This window comes from Cornus florida, unplaced genomic scaffold (assembly GCF_030987335.1).
Source record: "Cornus florida cultivar Cherokee Brave unplaced genomic scaffold, ASM3098733v1 CherokeeBrave_3.0.0_Hap2_Chr04, whole genome shotgun sequence".
NCBI lineage: Eukaryota > Viridiplantae > Streptophyta > Magnoliopsida > Cornales > Cornaceae > Cornus > Cornus florida.
In genome coordinates, this window is record NW_026775574.1 from 9,348,352 (window position 1) to 9,368,771 (window position 20,420).

General features: G+C 34.7%; 1 protein-coding gene and 1 long non-coding RNA gene across 2 annotated transcripts; one reads left to right on the forward strand and one right to left on the reverse strand.

Annotated features, from left to right (window-relative positions):
* Window positions 1-322: 322 nt before the first annotated feature.
* Window positions 323-917, forward strand: LOC132304700 (uncharacterized mitochondrial protein AtMg00300-like). The gene is made up of 2 exons (XM_059802431.1): window positions 323-656; window positions 886-917. Exons 1-2 carry the CDS (start codon window positions 323-325, stop codon window positions 915-917), a joined length of 366 nt encoding a protein of 121 aa, XP_059658414.1.
* Window positions 918-8,963: 8,046 nt separating this feature from the next.
* Window positions 8,964-12,459, reverse strand: LOC132302710 (uncharacterized). The gene is made up of 2 exons (XR_009480901.1): window positions 11,901-12,459; window positions 8,964-9,898 (listed from the first exon to the last, which is right to left on the reverse strand). It is a non-coding gene; the product is annotated as an uncharacterized LOC132302710 (long non-coding RNA).
* Window positions 12,460-20,420: the final 7,961 nt, after the last annotated feature.

Sequence of the window (20,420 nt, forward strand, 5' to 3'; positions counted from 1 at the left end):
TATTAGTTGGATTCAGTTCTCATGAATGGATCTTGGATTTGGGTTGTTTTTATCACATGTGTCCCAACCGGGAATGGTTCTCCAATTTTCAGGAGTTGGATGGTGAGATGTTTTCATGGGCAATGATTATGCCTGTCAAACAAGGGGAATAGGAAAGATCCATTAGAAGTTGCACAATAGAATAGTCAGAGTTCTCAAAGATGTCCGGTATGTATTGGATTTGAAGAAAAACCTCATCTCACTTGGATCATTAGTAAAAAAAAGCTATGAGATCACGCTGAAATGAGATTTTCTGAAGGTTACCTATGGAGCTGTAGTTGCGATGAAGGGTAAGAGGAAGAGTAACTTGTATTTTCTCCTTGGAAATACAGTTACAGGCACAACAACTGTAGCAAATAGTTTAGAGACAGATGCATCAGATACTACCAGATTTTGGCATGTACACTTGAGACATACAGGTGAGAAGGCTTTGCAGGGACTAGTAAAACATAGTCTATTAAAAGGTGCCAGGACCTGCAAGCTTGGATTTTGTGAACATTGTGTTCTGGGTAAGAAGACAAGAGTCAAGTTTGGCACTGTAGTAGACCACACGAAGGGTATACTTAACTATATTCACACAGATGTTTGGGAACCTACCAGAGTTGCATCTTTGGGAGGTAAGCATTGGTTTGTCTTATTTGTTGATGAATTCTCTTGACGAGTATGGGTGTACTCCATGAAACATAAAGATGAAGGTATACACTAAGAAGGAAAGCTCTTCAGGGCAAGACAGTGTGAGATTCAAAGCTACATTGGTGGCGAAGGGCTACGTACAATATGAAGGGATTGACTATAATGAGGTATTCTTGCCTATTGTGAAACACTCTTCCATTCGTATTTTGCTAGCTTTGGTTGCACAGTTTAATCTCGAGTTGTAATGACCCAGTCATTTTCATTTCTTTCCCTTTCTTCAAATTTTGCGGATAAATTTTTTTCATTGTTTTTTCCTTTTCGGGTTTGATTTCCCGCCTCTTAGTGTCGTCTCCAGTGCTCGGAAATGGTTTCTGAGACTCTTTCCTTTGGATTGACAACTTCCTTTGAGGACCGAGTCATTTCCACATTTTTTGTTTTTTTGACACTATTTATTTTTTCGTCTTTTCCCTTTTTCGTCATTTAGTTGTTTTTCATTTTTCCTTGCTTAACCTCACTTTTTGTGCTCGGATTTGATTCCGGTTTGGCATACGTCCATGATATTTAAATTCCATGACATCTACATTTTTAGTTTGGTAGAAATGCATATTAAATGCTTACTTTCTTTGTAAAAGTCATGACAAGTGTAGGACTCACCTTTAGTCTTGCATTAGTGTGTGTGTGTGAGGTAGTGCAAGAGCACCTAGTGGGTGGAGAAGCCCACCAATTTAGCTTAGGGTTTACACATTTTAATTCATTCATCACTTTCCTCTCAAGAACCCTAAGGAAGTCATCATTGGAGAAAAGTTTGACTAGTAGCTTTGACTTCATTTTTGGTGCCCTTTCACTCACCTTAGAACTTTGAACTTGGAATACTTTAGGCTCCTCCCACTCTCCTCTTCAAAACCCTTGAAGGATCTAGCCTAACTCCTAATTTTGCTTTGGTATCTAGAGATTCAATTCTCTAGTGAGGTATTGATCTATTATTTTGAAGTATTTTTATGTCATTATTGAGTGTTTTACATGCATGGAAGAGAAGGACTTGTATTTTGCTCTTAAACTGTTTTAACTTAAAATTAATCTTGTCAAATTAAATATAGAATATGAAAATATACTCAATTAGCTTTCATTTAGTTTTGGTTTCATGTAATTTGGATTTAAAATGAATTAGTTATAAATTTTTGAAGTTGCAAGCTAGTTGCTGGAAATTTGAAGTTTTTCCTTTTCAATCTAGAAATGAATTTTTATATGGAGCTGTGGTACTTCAATTGCCTTGAAATTTTTACTGGAACTTCCCCCATGGGTTGTACACTACTCAGAATTTTTTCACAATTTTAGAGCAATTCTAAATTTTTTTAAAAATCCGAAACTATCTGCTGTCCATGTTTTTATTGCAGCTGGAAAACATATTTTTACATGATTTATTTCACTAACCTTTTGACATTGGATCATGGCTTAAATTTTCAATTTTACACTCTCATATGTTTACTTCCAAAATAAATTAGGTTTGCCCAATTTGGATGTCAAATGAATTTTTCATGAATTTTCAAAGTTGGAAGCTAGAGGCTGAAAATGTGTTTTCTGGGCAGAATTTGTTTCAAAGTTGTGGTTCAAAACTGTTTCAATTGAGAAAATATTTTATTGAACTAAATTGATATTATCAAATTACAGTGTTTAAGCTTTCATTGGGCTTTGGATTCATTCAATTTGGTTTAGAATTGAATTTTTTTATGAATTTTACAAGTTGAAGGTAGCAAGCTGAAAAATCTGTTTTGCGGACCGAAAATTTGGGGCGATTTCATTTCGGTGGTAATTGGGATTTTCATTCCAATAGAGGTAGGGAATGTTTTAGGATTATTTGTGTATTGTATTGTGTGTTTGCCATGATTATACAACATATATGTATACCTTGTATCAAATCTAGAAAGTTAGTAATTTTTATTTGTTTGTATAAGATTTAAATTTTATGATAATGTATAACTTTGATTTGAATTGTAACATACTAGGAAATTATGCTTAGATATGTTGGTTAACATTTATTAAATTTGCATCATTTGATTAAGAATTACAACTTTTATTTAATATTTATCTTTAGTGAAAGTTTAATTCACATGGTTGTATCAAGCATTAAATCAAGTTGTAATGTGGTATTTAAATAGGCCTTGGTATGTTCTCTAACATAGATTAAATTGAGGGCATTTGGAATTGTTTAAAAATCTAGAGGAAATTAATTAATTAGCTTGATTAATTTTGTTTCAAGTGTTTTAATCACTTAACTTGTCATTTGATGTTATATATATGATGATCATGACATGTCTTTCAATATATATTAAATTGAGGTTATTTGGATTAACTTGAAATTTAGAGAATTTATCTATTTATGTTTAATTAAATTCTACTTTATTACTCCATGGATTTAATTGCATTTTGGAAATTGTTTCTATATTTAAATCATGGATTTGGATTTGATGTATGTTCACTTGATTACTTTTGAGCATTGGATAACATAGTTGTTCCTTTTATATTCACGAGAATATGTTTTTCCTTATTGAATATATTGTTACTATGTGTAAGGAATTGCACACTTTGTATTTGACATCTTACATGCCATAGTACTTGTGAATTTTGAGCATGTATTGTATAAGTTTTCAAAATTTGGATTGTGCTTGGTAAATAGTTGATATCTTGTATATACATGTTAATATATATACGTTGTTGCACAATTTGTTGATTTTGGAAACTTGGGGATGTCGTTGTTTGGCTATAGGTAGGACTTGGTTTTAGTACGGGGGATTGTCCCTCTATACAGTTTAGTGTGCACATAGGGAGGTTACCTATGGGCTAGTAACCCTAAAGTAACTATGTTGTCGGTCTGATTCGGCGTAACGTCCGAGTATCTACTTTGTTTGATTTTGTATTTCATTTCAAGTTGATAACTAGATGATATCGTAACTTGTTGTTCCTTATTTGATTTCCTATTTTGAGCTTAAGATGTAGCTTTGTGAAAGCATGCTTCATGCGTTGTATTGAAAATTCTATTGTTGGTTAAATTGCATCGATATCATAATTTGTGTTTTGATGTTCAATGTAGTTTAGGAATGACCTTATAAATTCATTTTGAACATAGACGTTAGGTGGCATGACCCACACTTGTTGTTTTCGTATTTTGGATTTCAAGTTGAAGACTTTGAGAATCTATATCTTGTTGCCTTGTATAATATGTTTCCATGTTGTTTGAATTGCATGAACAATGTGATTATGAGAGAAATGATCTAAGTAGCTTAGGATGCTCCCTGGGTCTCATCTTGACATAAAGCTTAGGTGGCATGAGCCCATTTAACATGTTTCACCATAAGGTGATAAAATTGTAAAATGCTAGGTCGATGCACACTCATCTCCTACGAGTAGCTTTATGTTACTCACCCCTACGATACTGGGGCATATTTTAGGTACAGGATTCAGGATTTGAAGATTCCATTGCTCCTTGGATGGCTTACAGTTTCTATGTTTTTATTTTATGCAAGTGTTAGCATAAGATGCCTCTTTGTAGCCCTATTTGTTTAAACTTGTATTCGTTGATTCGTATATGTAAAGTGTACGTAAGTGCACTCTTTTCAATGTATTTAACATGTATAAGATGAGGCCGGAGGCCAATGACATGTATCTCATTTTCTATGCACTTTTGTTTTCAAAATTTATTATGAAAATATTAGAAAATGTTAAGTCATTGCTTCATAGCTTTCGCATCGGGTGTTGGAATTTCATATCTTTTCTGCCCGAACTCAAAATCAGACGATTCTTGAGTCTAATTTTGTTCATTTTTCGTTGTCCTTCCAATGGTGCCCACGGTGGCACCCTTTTCAGTGAGAAATGACCATTTTGCCCTTAGTTCATCTCTTTTCGGGTTAGGCATTCTTGCTTCATTTGCTTGGCTCATTTGAGTTCTGTGGCTTCATGGAGAGTCATTTTGAGGCCTTAGGGATGACGTACATCTCTTGAGGTCATTTGTCTTCTTTCGCTTCCGCATTTCGGGTTTGTTATCGGGTCAACTTCCGGTTCATCACTAACGCACTGGGTTGAGAAATCTGGGTCGTTACACGAGTTAGCTCAACTCGATGTCAAAATTGTTTTCTTACATGGTGATTTGGAGGAAGAAATCTATATGTCTCAACTAGATGAATTCAAGGTTGTTGGAAGGGAAAATTGGATTCGTAAACTGAAGAAGTCATTGTACGGGTTGAAACAAAGTCCAAGGCAATGGTACAAACAATTTGATCAGTTCATGAAAGGGCAACAGTACACAAGAAACCATTTTGATCACTATGTGTATTTTCGTAAGCTTCGTGATGAATCATTTGTATATTTGCTCTTATATGTTGATGATATGTTAATTGTTTCTAAAAGCAAAGTTGAAATTGATAAGTTGAAGATTTAGTTGAGTATTGAGTTCGAGATGAAGGATCTTGGTGAAGCTAAGAAGATATTTGGAATGGGATTAGCAGAGATAAAATGAAGGGCACTGTTTATTTATCTCAGAAGCAATATTCGAAAAAGGTGCTACATCGGTTTGGTATGACTCAAATACTAAATTTGTAAGTACCCTTTTGGCCCATCATTTCAAGATTAATGCTTCATTATCTCCAAGCACAGATAAAGAGCGTGCATACATGGTTCATGTTCCATATGCTAGCGCAGTTGGAAGTTTGATGTATGCAATGGTGTGTACAAGACCCGACATTTCACAGGCCGTTAGTATGGTGAGCAGGTATATGCATGACCCAGTAAAAGGTCATTGGTAGGCAGTGAAGTGGATTCTACGATACATCCAAGGTACTGTGGATGTTGGTTTGAAGTTTGAACGGGATGATAGACTTGGTCAGCATTTGGTTGGTTACATGGATTCAGACTATATTGGTGATTTGGATAAACGTCGATCAACTATAGGTTATGTGTTCACACTTGCTAAAGGACCGGTGAGTTGGAGGTCGACATTACAGCCTACAGTTGATTTGTCTACTACAGAGGGAGTACATGGCAGTGACATAAGCCATTAAGGAAGCCGTATGGCTACATGAGTTGATTAAGGACTTGGGGATTATTCAGGAGCATATTAATGTCTATTGTAACAGTCAAAGTGCTATTTGTTTGACAAAGAACCAGGTTCATCATTCACGTATAAAACATATCAATGTCCGTTTCCATTTGTTCATGAGATTTTGGATGAAGGCGATATTCTACTTCAGAAGATTGGAACTGCGGATAATCCCACAGATATGCTGACGAAGGTTGTAACGAAGGTTAAGTTTGAGCACTGCATAGACTTGATTAACATCCTGCGAGTTTGAGCACCTTTTAGGCGTATTTTGAGGCAGTTCAAGATCATGTTTGGAAATACTTCACTTCGAAAGATGTACAGATTTTTCGCTAAGGTGGAGATTGTTGATTATGGCAGATGTGGGTTGGCAAACGTGAGTTAGACGTGGGTCTGCCACTCTCCCTTATTACCACGTCTTATTAGTGGCTCAAATTTGGTATAGTGGTTGTGGCAAACGTGGGTCTGCCACCATCCCTTATCATCAGCACTCCACCATCGGCATATCAGCTAAACTCATGCATCAGTTCTCCTATAAATAGAGAACGTTGGAAGACTTTGTAAAATATCCAAGAATACACCAAGAGCTTCAATGAGTGTTGTGTGAGAAATAAGTGTGACGAGAAATATTGTATAAATTTCTCTCTTATGAGCCTTCTGTAACCCTTTGGGTTTTGATATTTCCAAACATTGATCTTAATCTCCCGAACCACCTAAATCATTGTCTTCCTTATGTATGTGTGTTTTGCTCTTATTTATCATTTGTTATTATTTGTTTCACGCTTCCACACAATATATTAAATGGGCATCTTTCAGAAATTCGTTTCCGTCTGAAGGGGCATCATGTGCATGCACCTTGTGCCTTACACATGATACCTGCTTGCTCTCATAAAGAGACCAAACTCATGGTCTTGGAAGCCCAACCTCGTTATTGGCTCAAGCAATGTTGCATGGTCTATTGGACCCCAATAATTGGAGACCTGGTTAAGCCCCATTAATAAGCCCGATGAGTATCATTTAAAACCAATCCGTGGCTTAAAATGGATGGTTCAACACCTAGGGTAGACCTATCAATGGATCGAATTCTGATCCGAATCCGATCCGATTAACCGGATATGGATTGAATAAAAAATTCGATAACCTGATAATGACCCGAATCCGATAACCCGTTATCTTAACAAATCGGATATGGATTAGGGCGATCCGATTCGATAATAATTCGATCCGATTAAAATTATATATAATTATACTTATATTATGTGTGTATATATATATATATATATATATATATATGTTGTATATCACCTAATTTAGGGCACATGAAAACTGAAAGAGGCAAAAAGTGAAGGGGAATTGGGGAGGCCGCAGATGGACTGCCGGAAGTGGAAGACGAAGGGCGAGTCAGCAAATGGATTGCCGAAACCATGGTTGGAATGCTTGCGAAGTAATTTTTTTTTTTTTTTTGGTTACTTATTTCTCTCACTTTTCTTGTATTCTTCCTTTTCTCCTATCTAGCCCTAATTTTCCTTCTTTTATGTTTTTTCAGAATATATCTTTCACTTTTCAATTTCTTCTTCCCACTCAATTGTTCTTTCATTTTTATCTCTTTTTGGCGATTTTTGGTATGTATTACAAAAGCTGCTTCCCTCTCTTTTAATACCCTAACTTTGATTTCATTTTTTTACCAAATTAAACATATTTTCAGCAATGGAATGATCTTCACAGATGAATTTCGTAGATCAAATACATGCTAATATTTGGTATATTTGGATCATTTTGTTTGATTTGTATTTCTTCAAACTGCATTTGTATAATATATAATCGGATCGGACGTCCGATATCGTTAATGTCGGATATGGATTGATTAGTAAAAGATCCGTCGGATTATCGGATCGGACTGGATCAGTTATTTTGCTTATAGGATTTGAATCGGATTGACCATGATCCGGTCCGAATCCGACTCTTTGACAGGTCTAACCTAGGGTACTGATTGTCTTAGCCATCATTATTTTATTCATATCATTTGTTCACGGTCCGAATCCAACCCGTTGACTGGTCTAACCTAGGGTACTGATTGTCTTAGCCATCATTATTTTATTCATATCATTTGTTCAAAACTATCATATCCAAAAAAAAAAAAAAAAAAAAAAAACAGGTTACCAAATTTTGTCACTAACCTAGTTAGGTAACTTTCTTTTGGTGGAAGACTAGTCTAATAAAATCTATCCTCACTAGAATCCACTCAACTTAGGTTAACTATTATCTTACTGAAAAAAGGTTATTGCAGAGCTTAATTATTTCTTCAGGTTTTCCTTGTGGACGAGTAATGAGTTTAGAAATTCAAGTGCAAAATAGCTCGACACAAAGTGTGCAAGACAATAGAGGAAGGGAGTTTAGATCTTCCAGTACTAATAAGATTGAAGAAATTCTCGGGAGCAAATGGACCCACTGGGTCAAAGCATATTTATTAGGAAATAAAAGTGCGTGGGAGATCAAAATTCCTCAGAGATGCTCTTGCAGGAGCTGGAGGAAGCTCCTCCAACTCAGAGGAGCAACTAGAGACATGAACAAATTGACCGCAGGGTCTCTGCCTATTTAGATTATAGCAACAGTCAAAATTTGTATACATTTTTTTGGGTATATTATTAATTTTTTTAATTTTTTTAGAAATTAAGACAATTTGTATGAATAAGAAATATGTAGAGTATATGGATGGGGCAAAAGACCCAACAAGGATAAAACAAGCAACAAAGTGCAATCCCAGCCAATAAGCAGACTAATAACACCTCAAGAGAAACTTATCCCAGGAGAATACAAGCCCAGATCATCTGGTGAAGATCAAATTGCAGACGCAATATGTCTAGCCAAAAACAGGGGAAAGAAAAACCAGTTGAGTAAAGTTATGTAGATAAAAGAAAAAAGAAATTGTTGTGCATAATTTTCTTATTTGTTATAGCATAGGTTGGAGTTGGATCTAACATAATTGACTTGTGTTCCAATAAATTTGTCATCTGCTGGCAATTATTTTATGGAAAAGTTTCCTATAATGAAAATTACAAACCGTTATTGATTTTGCTCCCTATATATATCACACACACACACATATATATATATAATAGTTTATTTGTTTGTTCATATTGACTCATTTGTTAAACTCCTTAAATTTTGTTCTAGATTTAAGTTTACAGTGAGAAGCAATGGATTCATTTAATCAACTCATTTGTCCATTCAATTTAACAAAACTCATCAGTACACAGGAATATTTTACCTTAGGTGAAATACCAAGCAACACAAAGCCCCCTATATTACCATGATATGCAACTCCTCTTCAGCTCATCATCCCTCTGGTTGTGTAGTCGCACAATCACAACACTAGGTGGTGGCACATAGATGCAATAATCATTTATTGCTGTGCTGATGAAATGAAGCCAGTGAATTGGCATAACACCTTATTTTATTTATATATATATATATATACACACACACACACACAGGGGAAACAAAACCAAAAACAAGAAAAGAAAGAAATAAAGAAAGAAAGAAAGGAAAAAAACCAGCAGTATCCTTTGCCTCAATACTTTGTGTACTCTATTTTATTGATGAAAATTCAGAGACATGAGTTTAGGAACTAAAGATCAATATGGGCATGAAATTGAGGGCGAAGTCCGGAAGTGGAGGTTAAGACTAACCACATAGGTATTGCCGCCGCTGTTGCAATGGAAACAATAGCAAGAAAGCGACAATAGCTAGCAATTCTCGGACATGCCGTTCGTAGATATATAGCCATTACGGCGCCGGTGAAGGCAAAATTGAGAGCTAAAACGAATGCAGTGAAGGAGGAAGGGTTGTCGTTAAAGATGATGGTCGGCACTGGGTTGCCACCAATTTTCTGATATGGCAGTAGTGGAAGAGCAATAACTGTCACAAAGGCAGCTCCAAAAATCGTTTGCTCTACTGAATTTTTATTCATTTTCGAGACAAGATTGACTACTGAGGACGATCCCAATTAATAATTCCCTTTTTTCATTCAAAGGTGTGGGAAAATGTTCCTCGGGACATTGCCTTTTATAAGCATCCTCTCCAACCTTATATTTCCTGGAAGCACCATTCTTGATATCAAAGCAGAAGATACAGGAACTGCAAGTTCCAAGAAGCCTCCAGTATATCAAATTATCAATCAAAGCAGAGGAGAATAAAGGAAAAAACAATGTATACGAAAGTTCCAAACAAGCCGGCACCTGCCAAAGAAAAAAACAAGTAGAAAAAAGCAAGCCCGCAGTTTAAACCTTGACCTTGACCACGCGTTAACGCACAACCAACACCACGCGTTAATGCAAAAAGACCACGCGTTTATTAACACCACGCGTTAATCAAGGTTGACTTGTTCGTCACATTGAGCCTGAGCGGAAGTTGGAACAAAAGTGTAAAAATAAAAATAAAGTAAAATAAAATAATTATTTAGAGAAGTGACGTGCTTGTATGTTATTATATATTTATATATATAATATTTTTAATATTTGTACATATGTTTAATATTATTATATACCTTATGAAATAATAAAAAATATAATTTTATAAGCACTAAAAAAAATATATATGTTTTAGATATGAGGAATCTTGTTTCTTCTATGCTATGAAATACATAATATCAGTAAATAATTATAGTGTAAAATTAAAATATGTTTTTATTTTCTATTTTTTAAAGCGATGCAACTTTAGAAGTCTATATATATATTTTATTTTTCCTTAATAACTTTAGAAATCTATATATTTATTCTAGATAGGTTTTGTTATTCTTGTTTAATATTGTAGGTTTATTCTTAATTTTACATGTTATAACTGTTTTTATTCAATAGTAGGTATATTTTGGTAATTTTCATCAATAATAAATGTCATATGTATTAGTTGTTTTCAATTAATTTGAGAATTCGCTATGAATTTAAATATTTATCACATTGAATCGAAAATTGAAAAAGAATTGTGTGGTTTAGACTCTAACTCTAAATTTTTTGCTATATATCACACAATAAGTAGATATATAGCAAAAAATTTAGAGTTCTCTTCTCGGCTGAGCTTGATAGGGGTATATAGGTTTTCTTTCGTTTACCACTTAAATATTGTTTTAATAATAAGCATACATTTTAAATTAAATCAAGGAATAGCTCTTGAAGTTTATTAATAATTGTGTCAATTTTTGTAAGGTGTCAAAGTGGAAATTTAGTGATTAAAAATAAAATAAATATATGTCAACATTTGCAAATAACCCATGTGGTCTATCGTTTTTTTAAAAAATTATTTTATCCTTGTAAATATATGACTTGGTACGAGGGGTTAGCAAGGAGAAATTTACTCTAGAATTAGTAAATTTTACTGTTATGTTATGTTTGAGAGAATTGAATTAATTTTTTGAATGTAAAATTAAAAGAAATTAATTAAAATTTTGAACTAAATATATTTTAATTTCAAATCTAAAGCATCGATTCGATGCTAGCAAACTGTACTAGACACTTTTTAATTTTTCTTTACCTTACAATTCGAGACGGGCATGAAGTTAGTGCCAAAATCCTACAGGTGAGGGTATGACTAACCATATTGGTATTGCAACTATGTTGGCACGAGGTAAATCCAAAAGTTGAGGGTAAGACTAACCATATGGGTATTGCAACGAGATGGGCATGAAGTAAAAATCAAAAAGTTGAGGGTAAGACTAACCATATGAGTATTGCAACCACTATTATTACAGAAACAACGACAAAAACACGACCGGTGTCTAACAATTCTCGAATATCTCTTGCATAGAGATATAACCATTAAACAATCATGTTTAACAATTCTTGAATATCTTTTGCATAGAGATATAACTATTATTGCTCCAGAGAAGGCGAAATTGAGAGCTAAGATGAATACCTAAAAAGGGGGAAGGTTCATCCTTAAAAATGATGGTTGGATATAGGTTGCCATCTATTTTCTCATATGGCCGTTGCAAACGATAAGCAACTCCAAAAATCACTTCTTCTAACAAAGTTTTAAGAATTGCAACTAGATGGGTATGAAATAAATCTAAAAGTTGAGGGTAAGACTAACCATATTTGTATTGCAACGAGATGAGAATGATCAAAAAGTTAAGGGTAAGACTAACCATATGAGTATTGCAACCGCTATTGTTACAGAAACAATAACAAGAAGACGATCGTATCTAACAATTCTCGAATATCTCTTGCATACAGATTTAACCATTAGACAATTGTGTTTAACAATTCTCGAATATCTCTTGCATAGAGATATAACCATTATTGCTCCAAAGAAGGTGAAATTGAGAGCTAAGATGAACGCTTGAAAAGGGGGAAAGGTTCATCCTTAAAAATGGTGGTTGGAACTAGGTTGCCATCTATTTTCTCTTATGGCCGTTGCAAACGATAAGCAACTCCAAAAATCACTACTTCTAATAAAGTTTTATGAATCTTAAAGAAAAGATGACTAGTGGGGCTGATCCAATACCCAGATTCTTTCATCCAAGGTGTGTGCAAAGGGCGCATTGCCCTTTTATATTATGGTTGAATTTTCAAAAAAAAAAAAAAAAATTGCACGAAATTGCTACTAATGATTTTTTCTAATGTCACTATCAACTTGAAACTTCCACGAACCTTAACCAAAAAATCAGTACAATATTAGAGCTTCCCACCTCATTCCTTGAATCTTAGTTAATCGATATCAATATTTTAAAGATTTATGTAACGCGTCTTTACACGTCATTCCTTGACTCTATATGGAGTTTCGAGATTGAAAATACACCCTATGCTATGCGCCTTCTCTCTCCCGATGCACCTCCTTCTCTATGTTTTATTATTCTAAATTATATTACCCTCTCCTAACATTTAAGTCAAATAATGCGGTGCAGTAGTGGGAGGTACATCCATTTAGAAGAAGAATGGTATGACGTAACTCCTAACAATTGCTTCTTTATTTTTATTTTATTAAAGAACAATACAAGTAAAGACTCTTGTTAAAGATTGGAGTGTATAATTTGGTAACAACCACAATAGTAGACGGATTCCACTTTGACTTTTGTTGTGATGCTCTTATCAAAAGTCATATGAGACGGACTCCATCCCATCGTGCGCATAATATAAAATTTTCTTTTTTTGTAGTGATTATATATATAAATTAAGTTATTGTGGAGTAAATAAATTTAATAGTTCAATAAGGGTTTACGCCATTAATCCATTATATATATATATATATATATATATATATATATATATATTTTTGTACTGTTATATATATAACTTAATTTATATATATAATCACTACAAAAAAAGAAAATTTTATGTTGTGCGCACGATAGGATGGAGTGGGTACAAATTGTTCAATATGAAATGAGCTCATACACACGGATAACACGAGAGGAATCTTATTGGGCCGATTTTTATATATTATCTCCGTCCCATAATAATTATCAATTTCAAATACTTTGACTCACTGTTACTTTTTACTTTTGACTCATTTGAGATCATTTTTAGTTATATTTATTTTTTTATACTTATATATTACTTATATATCATGTTAAATGTCTATTTTCATAACTTTGAATCACAAAAATTGTGAGTTAAAATTTTTAATGCGAACAACTAATATGAAACGGAAGCAATATAACTTAGAGGTTTTTTTTCAATTCTTAAGAACGTGCCTGATTTAAATTTATTACATACCCATGATTTGGAAGTGATTAATTGCGGAACAAAACACTAAAATATTATAATCTTCCCAGATACATCTCTCTTCGTGGGAGGAGAGAATATTGAATTTTTTAGACATTGGCCTTTTTGTGGAAGGAGATGAGACAAACAAGTCAAACCCCATAATTTTCCAGGAAAGAGAGCTAGTGGCCAACACAGGAATTGTATAATGATGTTCAGCCTCATCGATTTCGACTCAATCTCGCGTCAATTGACTATATTTTATTTTTATTTTTTTCCGTCAACAAGTAAAAGAGAGAACAACATCTAACAATTAGTGTGGCCACCCACATTTGACTACAAAGCCTTCTCACTTAACACGAGTTACAAACTTACATCTCCCCGCGAGGAACCAGCAAGAGAAGAACCAACCCAATCTTTAAGGAGGGAGATAAGATCATTGAAAATCATCATTACACCTTCAACAGAAACTTGCAACTTCATTACAGGCGGACAGTCTACCCCCCACCACCACATTATGATAACCCCAACTTTTGAAAAGAACAAGAGATTCGCGAAGGACAAGACCTCCAGCCAGCAAAGGGTCACTAACAAAGTCAAGAAAAACCGAGGCGAATTTAATGGGATGGCCTAAATGATTTATGAGGATCATACCACCGCCACAGGTCCTCTTAGATGAATTAAAAGCAACATCAAAGTCAAGTTTGAGAAACCCCGCATCTGCCACAGTCCACTTCTCACATGATAAAGCAGTAGGAGGGGGTAGAGAGAGCAACCGATACTGTGGGGAAATTTCCTTGAAATCCTGAAAAGTCTACGAAAGCTTTTTTGTCAGCATCAAATAAGGTCATTTTTGCATTTCCAAATAGTCCAACAAATGAATGCAGCCAAACTGATACAATCATTCGAGTCGTCCATTCCGTTCCAACGAGCATAGAGATCCACCCAACGCTTTTGCCAGGAAGAGAGGAACTGATCACTGGAATCAATCTGAAGAGGGCAAAGCTTCCAAACCGGGCAGGCGAATGGACATGTGCAGAGAAGGTGGTCAACTGTCTCGACAGAAATCTCGTAGAAGGGGCAGGTAGACTTGTACAATTAATTCTTTAAGGTCTATTTAAAGCTATATATATATATATATATATATATATCGTATTCATTTTTTTTTTTTTTTTTTCTCAGTAAACTAGGGATACTCGAATGCTAGTACATCTGTTCGGATAGTTGGACACTTTATCAATTATATTACTGAACAATGCCCAAAATACGTATTCAATTAAAGGTTTAATTTTTTAAATCAGCTTAATTTACTCTTATTCTTATAAATTATGAAAACTTTAATACATTAATTGAACTGCTTTGTTGACTCGACCAATAAGTCTCATGTATGCTCTATGCACATTTGACAAAAAAAACACTGGCTGCAAATATGGAACATATATATCATCATAAGCAGTGGTTGATGGTGTGGTTTTCCAACGGAAAATTAAAGAAGCTACAAAAGGATTCTCAGTGTCCCAAAGTACTCATGACTACAAAAGGATTCTTCCAACTTAATTTTGTTAGCCTACAATCTATACAATTCCAATTGAGATTATTAATTGCATTTTATGGTTGAATATTGGAAACAATTAAAGAGCTGGTTCAGTAATATGAAAACAGTTAATTTTATCTATAAAAAAAATGTTTCTAAAAAACATAGTAATACACAACACCTTATCACACCTTATCTTATTCTTTCTTGACTTCTCACTTCTGGCTTTCCATTTAATTCTCCATAACAAGTCTTATTTATCCATCCTGAAATAGGTTATTATACTTAATTAAAAAAAATTATTTCAGTATATAAATATCAAAAGTTTTCTTCTTAGACTCCATTTGTTTAAAATATTTCCTTTTTCAGGTAAATTATATATATATATATATATATATATATATTTCTTGATGTTTGAAAATGTCTAGGTCGAGATAGAGTCCATTGGGGTGTGTTAAATAACCTGTCAAAAATTGATGGGTAAGATATTTTTATTAAGATTTAATATTTTTTTCTTTGTAAAACATTTATGACAACTAAACACCAAAAAAAATTTTTAAAAAAATATTTTCTAAAAGGTATTTTACATCCAAACTAACCGAACGTATAGCGTCTTAGGGAGTGAGTGTCCCTTCCTTCCAATATGTTCTTGCATTTTCAGTGTATAATTTATTTTTCAAAAAGGTTGAAAGAAATATTATTAATTTTGTATCAACAAAAATGGAAAGATCGATATAATTATATATAACATTGGCAAATTAAGCAGTAAAGAGCCAAAAACAAGCACATGCACAAACGTACCTAGAACACAAGGCTTACTGATGAGCCCAGACCCTTTGCTGCATGTAATCCCTTACTACCCATACACTTTTTTAACGCATTACATCAATTTGCAAAACACAGATTTATATATGTTTTTTAAAGCATTAAATCTGACTGAATAAATAAATGTAGATGATAAGAACTCGTGTAACTTCAATTTGCAATCAGCGAACATGGTCTATCACATACAAGGAATGGACACCAGACAGTTGTGCTACTTCAATTTGCAAGCAGCGAACATTTCCGTATCTTCCATGCAAGAAATGGAAACAAAACATCACTCAACTTTAGTCAGACTGCGCGGGACAGAGTGTGAGAGTCGAGTGCGAAAGTAGCAAAATCTGTAAGTTATACAAAGTGTGAGAGCGAAAGCATGGCAGAGCGTGAAAATAGCACCCATCTAAAAGACATAATACAAGTGAACCAATTACCAAGCCTAAAAAACCATCCCATGCATAAGCAGTCAGCAGCAAAATAACATAGTCAATTACAAGTATATCAAGTGCACCAAATAACACTTAATTTGATCATTCAGAAAATCGGCAGCTGACGATCATATAACAAACCAAATAACACACAAATTTTGCAAGAAAACCAAATACAACCCAACTGCATACACACGACTACAACAGTACCAATCACATACATTTAAACAGGTTGCATTCCAAATTAAATCATCCCTTAGTCCATTAACAGGGTGCATACAGTAACAGTACCAAGCTTGATCAGTTACAAACTCATTAACCTCAAATTTACAAATTAACATAGTTTAAGAAGTTCCTAAATTGGGTCTGTCCAGGTCTTCAAATGAGGAAAAAATAAAATATTCAAGACCATGTCAAGCAACCACAAAGGACACCCGCTTTGCATAGTGTTTCAATTTGTTTGTCCAATATCAAAGTCTTTAAATGAACAAAAAATACTTCGATCAAGACAGCAACCAAACCATCGTCCTATCACCAACATCCAACAAAAAAACAGTGTACTGTTGGGGATAATTAACTCCCTCCAACCCACTCAATGGTCGGCTATTGTTGAGAGTTAAATCCCTCCTTCATCACACACAGCGGAAGTATCATCACATCACATTAACACAAGCATACATAGAGATAACAATCATACATATCCACGCACAATACAATTTTTTACATGGTTCACCCAACTCTAGGGTTACGTCCATGAGAGAAAGAGATTTCACTATTATGAATCAAGGAAGAAAATATACAACCATATGTCAAAACCCCACTCACTCACTCATCATCCCTTTTGAGGCTATATGTATACACTCGGGCATTACATATACTCTCCCCTCTCCTCACAACACTCACCCTTAAACCCCTTACATCTTTTCTCTCTTCTCTCTCTCTCTCAACCCCTCATACCCATCTCTATTTATAAAGTCTTCAAAACTCAATTCCTTATTGGACAAGTATTCCTCAAATCAAATTCCTTGTTGGACAATGATCAACTTACCTTCAAGGAGTTACCATATCCATCTTCAACTCTAAGATAACAGGTATAACTTCTTTCCCAAATTTTTAACCTTTTTTCCCAAGTCTTCTGGATTCCAAAACTAATCAGGAAACTATTTCTCGTAGCTTTCAAAACAAAAAAGGAAACTAAGTTTCTGCACACAAATTTTGAGCCACAAACCCAACAATCTCCACTTTGGCTCAAAATTCAATCTTCACGTGCTTCTCCATAACTCCACCTTGAACAAGGATCTTTTCATAACTCCACCTCAAGCTCTTCATAGCTCCACCTCAACTAAAAATTTCTCCACCTCAAATAAAGCACTATGATGAACTTCAGAAACACTTTAACAATCTCCACCTTTTCTCAAATTCATCATTTTTCATTTTTTCTTCTATCTTCTCTATCCACCCCATTGGTGTTCAATTGCTCACGCATGGCAACCCACCAATCTTCACCTCATCTTCATCAATTGCTTTTCTGGCCAAAGCAACAAACCTCTCCTCTTCACTCTTTATCGAGCTTAGAGCAAACCCCTTCATTCTTCACACCCCTTGCCCTATCTTGAGAACTAGCACCCACTCTTGGCTTGTCCCCAAAACTTGTTCCTCGTGGGCTTCACCCCTATCACCTTTGCCCCATCTTGAAAACGAGCATCCTCTTACTTGTCACAAGACTTGTTCCTCATGGGCTTCCCATCACCTTCTTCATAAATTCGTGTCATCATCAACTTTGATTGAATCTCCATAGCACCTCACTATCATCCTCTGCTTTGACAAACTTCGCAGCAATCTTCTTCTACTAATCTTCAGGACCAATCACAGGCTCTGACCCACCATCGACTCTGATACCAGTTGTTGGGGATAATTAACTCCCTCCAACCCACTCAACGGTCGACTGTTGTTGAGAGTTAAATCCCTCCTTCATCACACACAGCGGAAGCATCATCACATCACATTAACACAAGCATATATAGAGATAACAATCATACACATTCACGCACAACACAATATTTTACATGGTTCACCCAACTCTAGGGTTACGTCTATGGGAGAGAGAGATTTCACTATTATGAATCAAGGAAGAGAATATACAACCACATGTTAAAACCCCACTCACTCACTCATCATCCCTTTTGAGGCTACATGTATACACTCAGGCATTACATATACTCTCCCTCTCCTCACAACACTCACCCTTAAACCCTTTACATCTTTTCTCTCTTCTCTCTCAACTCCTCATACCCATCTCTATTTATAGAGTCTTCAAAACTCAATTCCTTATTAGACAAGTATTCCTCAAATCCAATTCCTTGTTGAACAAGGATCAACTTACCTGTAAGGAGTTATCATATCCATCTTCAACTCTAAAATAACAGGTATAACTTCTTTCCCAAATCTTTAGCCTTTTTCCCCAAGTCTTCTGGATTCCAAAACCAATCAGGAAACTATTTCTCGTAACTTCCAAAACAAAAAAGGTTGAGCCATAAACCCAACATGTACTTCATCACCAAGGAACGACGATGACATAAAAATAATTAAAAAATTAAAAAAAAAAAGAGTAAATTATTTTCATCATTCATCATTAACTTGCAAAAGAAATCAAGTTGGGTATTAATCTCGAGATTGTACCCCTCCCCTTCCACCCCTTCTACCTCTTCCACGTACTCAAACAACTGATGGTGGTCCACCTCCCCTTCTTGGTGTTGGTCTATCAACCACCACTGGTTCAGATAGCGTGCAAGTCCTTGCATGGTCACCATACTCTTTACATTTTGAAAATTTTCAAAGATTCTATTGACCTACTCAGTTTTGTTGAATTGCTTGGCTCGTCATTTATTTTTCATTTTGGTTCCTAGCTTTCTTTGATCTATCAACTGTCTTCTTATAGGTTGGAGGAAGCAAAATTTTAGTCCTAAAATAGTATTTCCGAATTTCTGTCCACTAAACTCAGATTCATCATATATGCACTGAACGGAACCATAACATGATTAAACATAACTGAAAAACCGTATGTCTATTAACATGAATTAAACATAAGTAAAATGGTATTTTTATTTATGAGATATATATTTTGTACTTGGCTAATTTCGAAGTCAAAACAAGTCCTAGTCGAGTTGTAATTCAAGTTACCATATCAGGATTGACAGCGGCTACGGAAATTGAAAGGTTGTTCAAAGATGCCATAACTGAGATCATTCAAGAAATGAAATAACAACACTTAGGAATAAATCTAAAAAGGTTAAGACACGTTTCATAATTGGTATCCTACCAAAAATAGTGTTCAGACCCTTAGGATTCAAGTCTGGCAGACCTGAACCGGTTTACACTACTTGAACCGGTTCATGCTTTTCAAAGTCACTTCAAAATCAATACTACCATACTTGAACCGGTTCACCCTTCGTGGAACCGGTTCAAGCCCTTCAAGTTTTGACTCAAAACTCATTCTGCCATACTTAAACCAGTTCCAAATTTCCTAAACCGGTTCAAGTTCTTTAAACTTGACTTCGAAATCCATCTGCCATACTTGAACTGGTTCCCACTTTCCTAAACCAGTTCAAGGCATCCTGACAATTTTGGAAACTTGCCTTTCTTGCTCTGTTTGATTCCTTTTTGGACTAGACTTCCTTCTAAGTCTTACGCACGAAATTTTCTATATTTTCAAAGAGATTAGGATATTCTAAACTCTATAAAAACCTTGTTAGTCATCTAGGTTTATTTATGATTTTAAGGAACATCAATTCTATATTTTGAAAAAGCCTTTACAGAGAAAAAATTCATAAAATCAAATTTGATTATTTTGAACGTATTTTTAAGAGCACACACATATGTTCATGAGTGATTTAGTAGTGTTGTTCTCTATCTCATCAGAATTTGAGCTATATTGAACATTTAGAGATTCAGAAGAGAAAAGCAATATTTAATTCTTCTACATCGAGTTCAGATCTTGAAGAATAGAAGTAAAAGCGATCACATTTTGAAAGGGTTGGAGCATTCGTGGAGTGTTGTCTGATTTACCTGCTACTCTTCTACAAAGATCAAGCATAAACCTAAGATTAAGTTGCTGTTAGACGGGACGTCGCAAAGTTAGAGGATTGTCAGCAATTGGTATTTGGTAGAAAGATAGGGTGTGA

Coding starts and splice junctions, on each gene's coding strand:
- LOC132304700 (XM_059802431.1), top strand. CDS start 323: ATGAAGGGTAAGAGGAAGAGTAACTTGTATTTTCTCCTTGGAAATACA. Junction 657..885: donor CAGAGTTGCATCTTTGGGAG/GTAAGCATTGGT, acceptor GTATTTTGCTAG/CTTTGGTTGCACAGTTTAAT.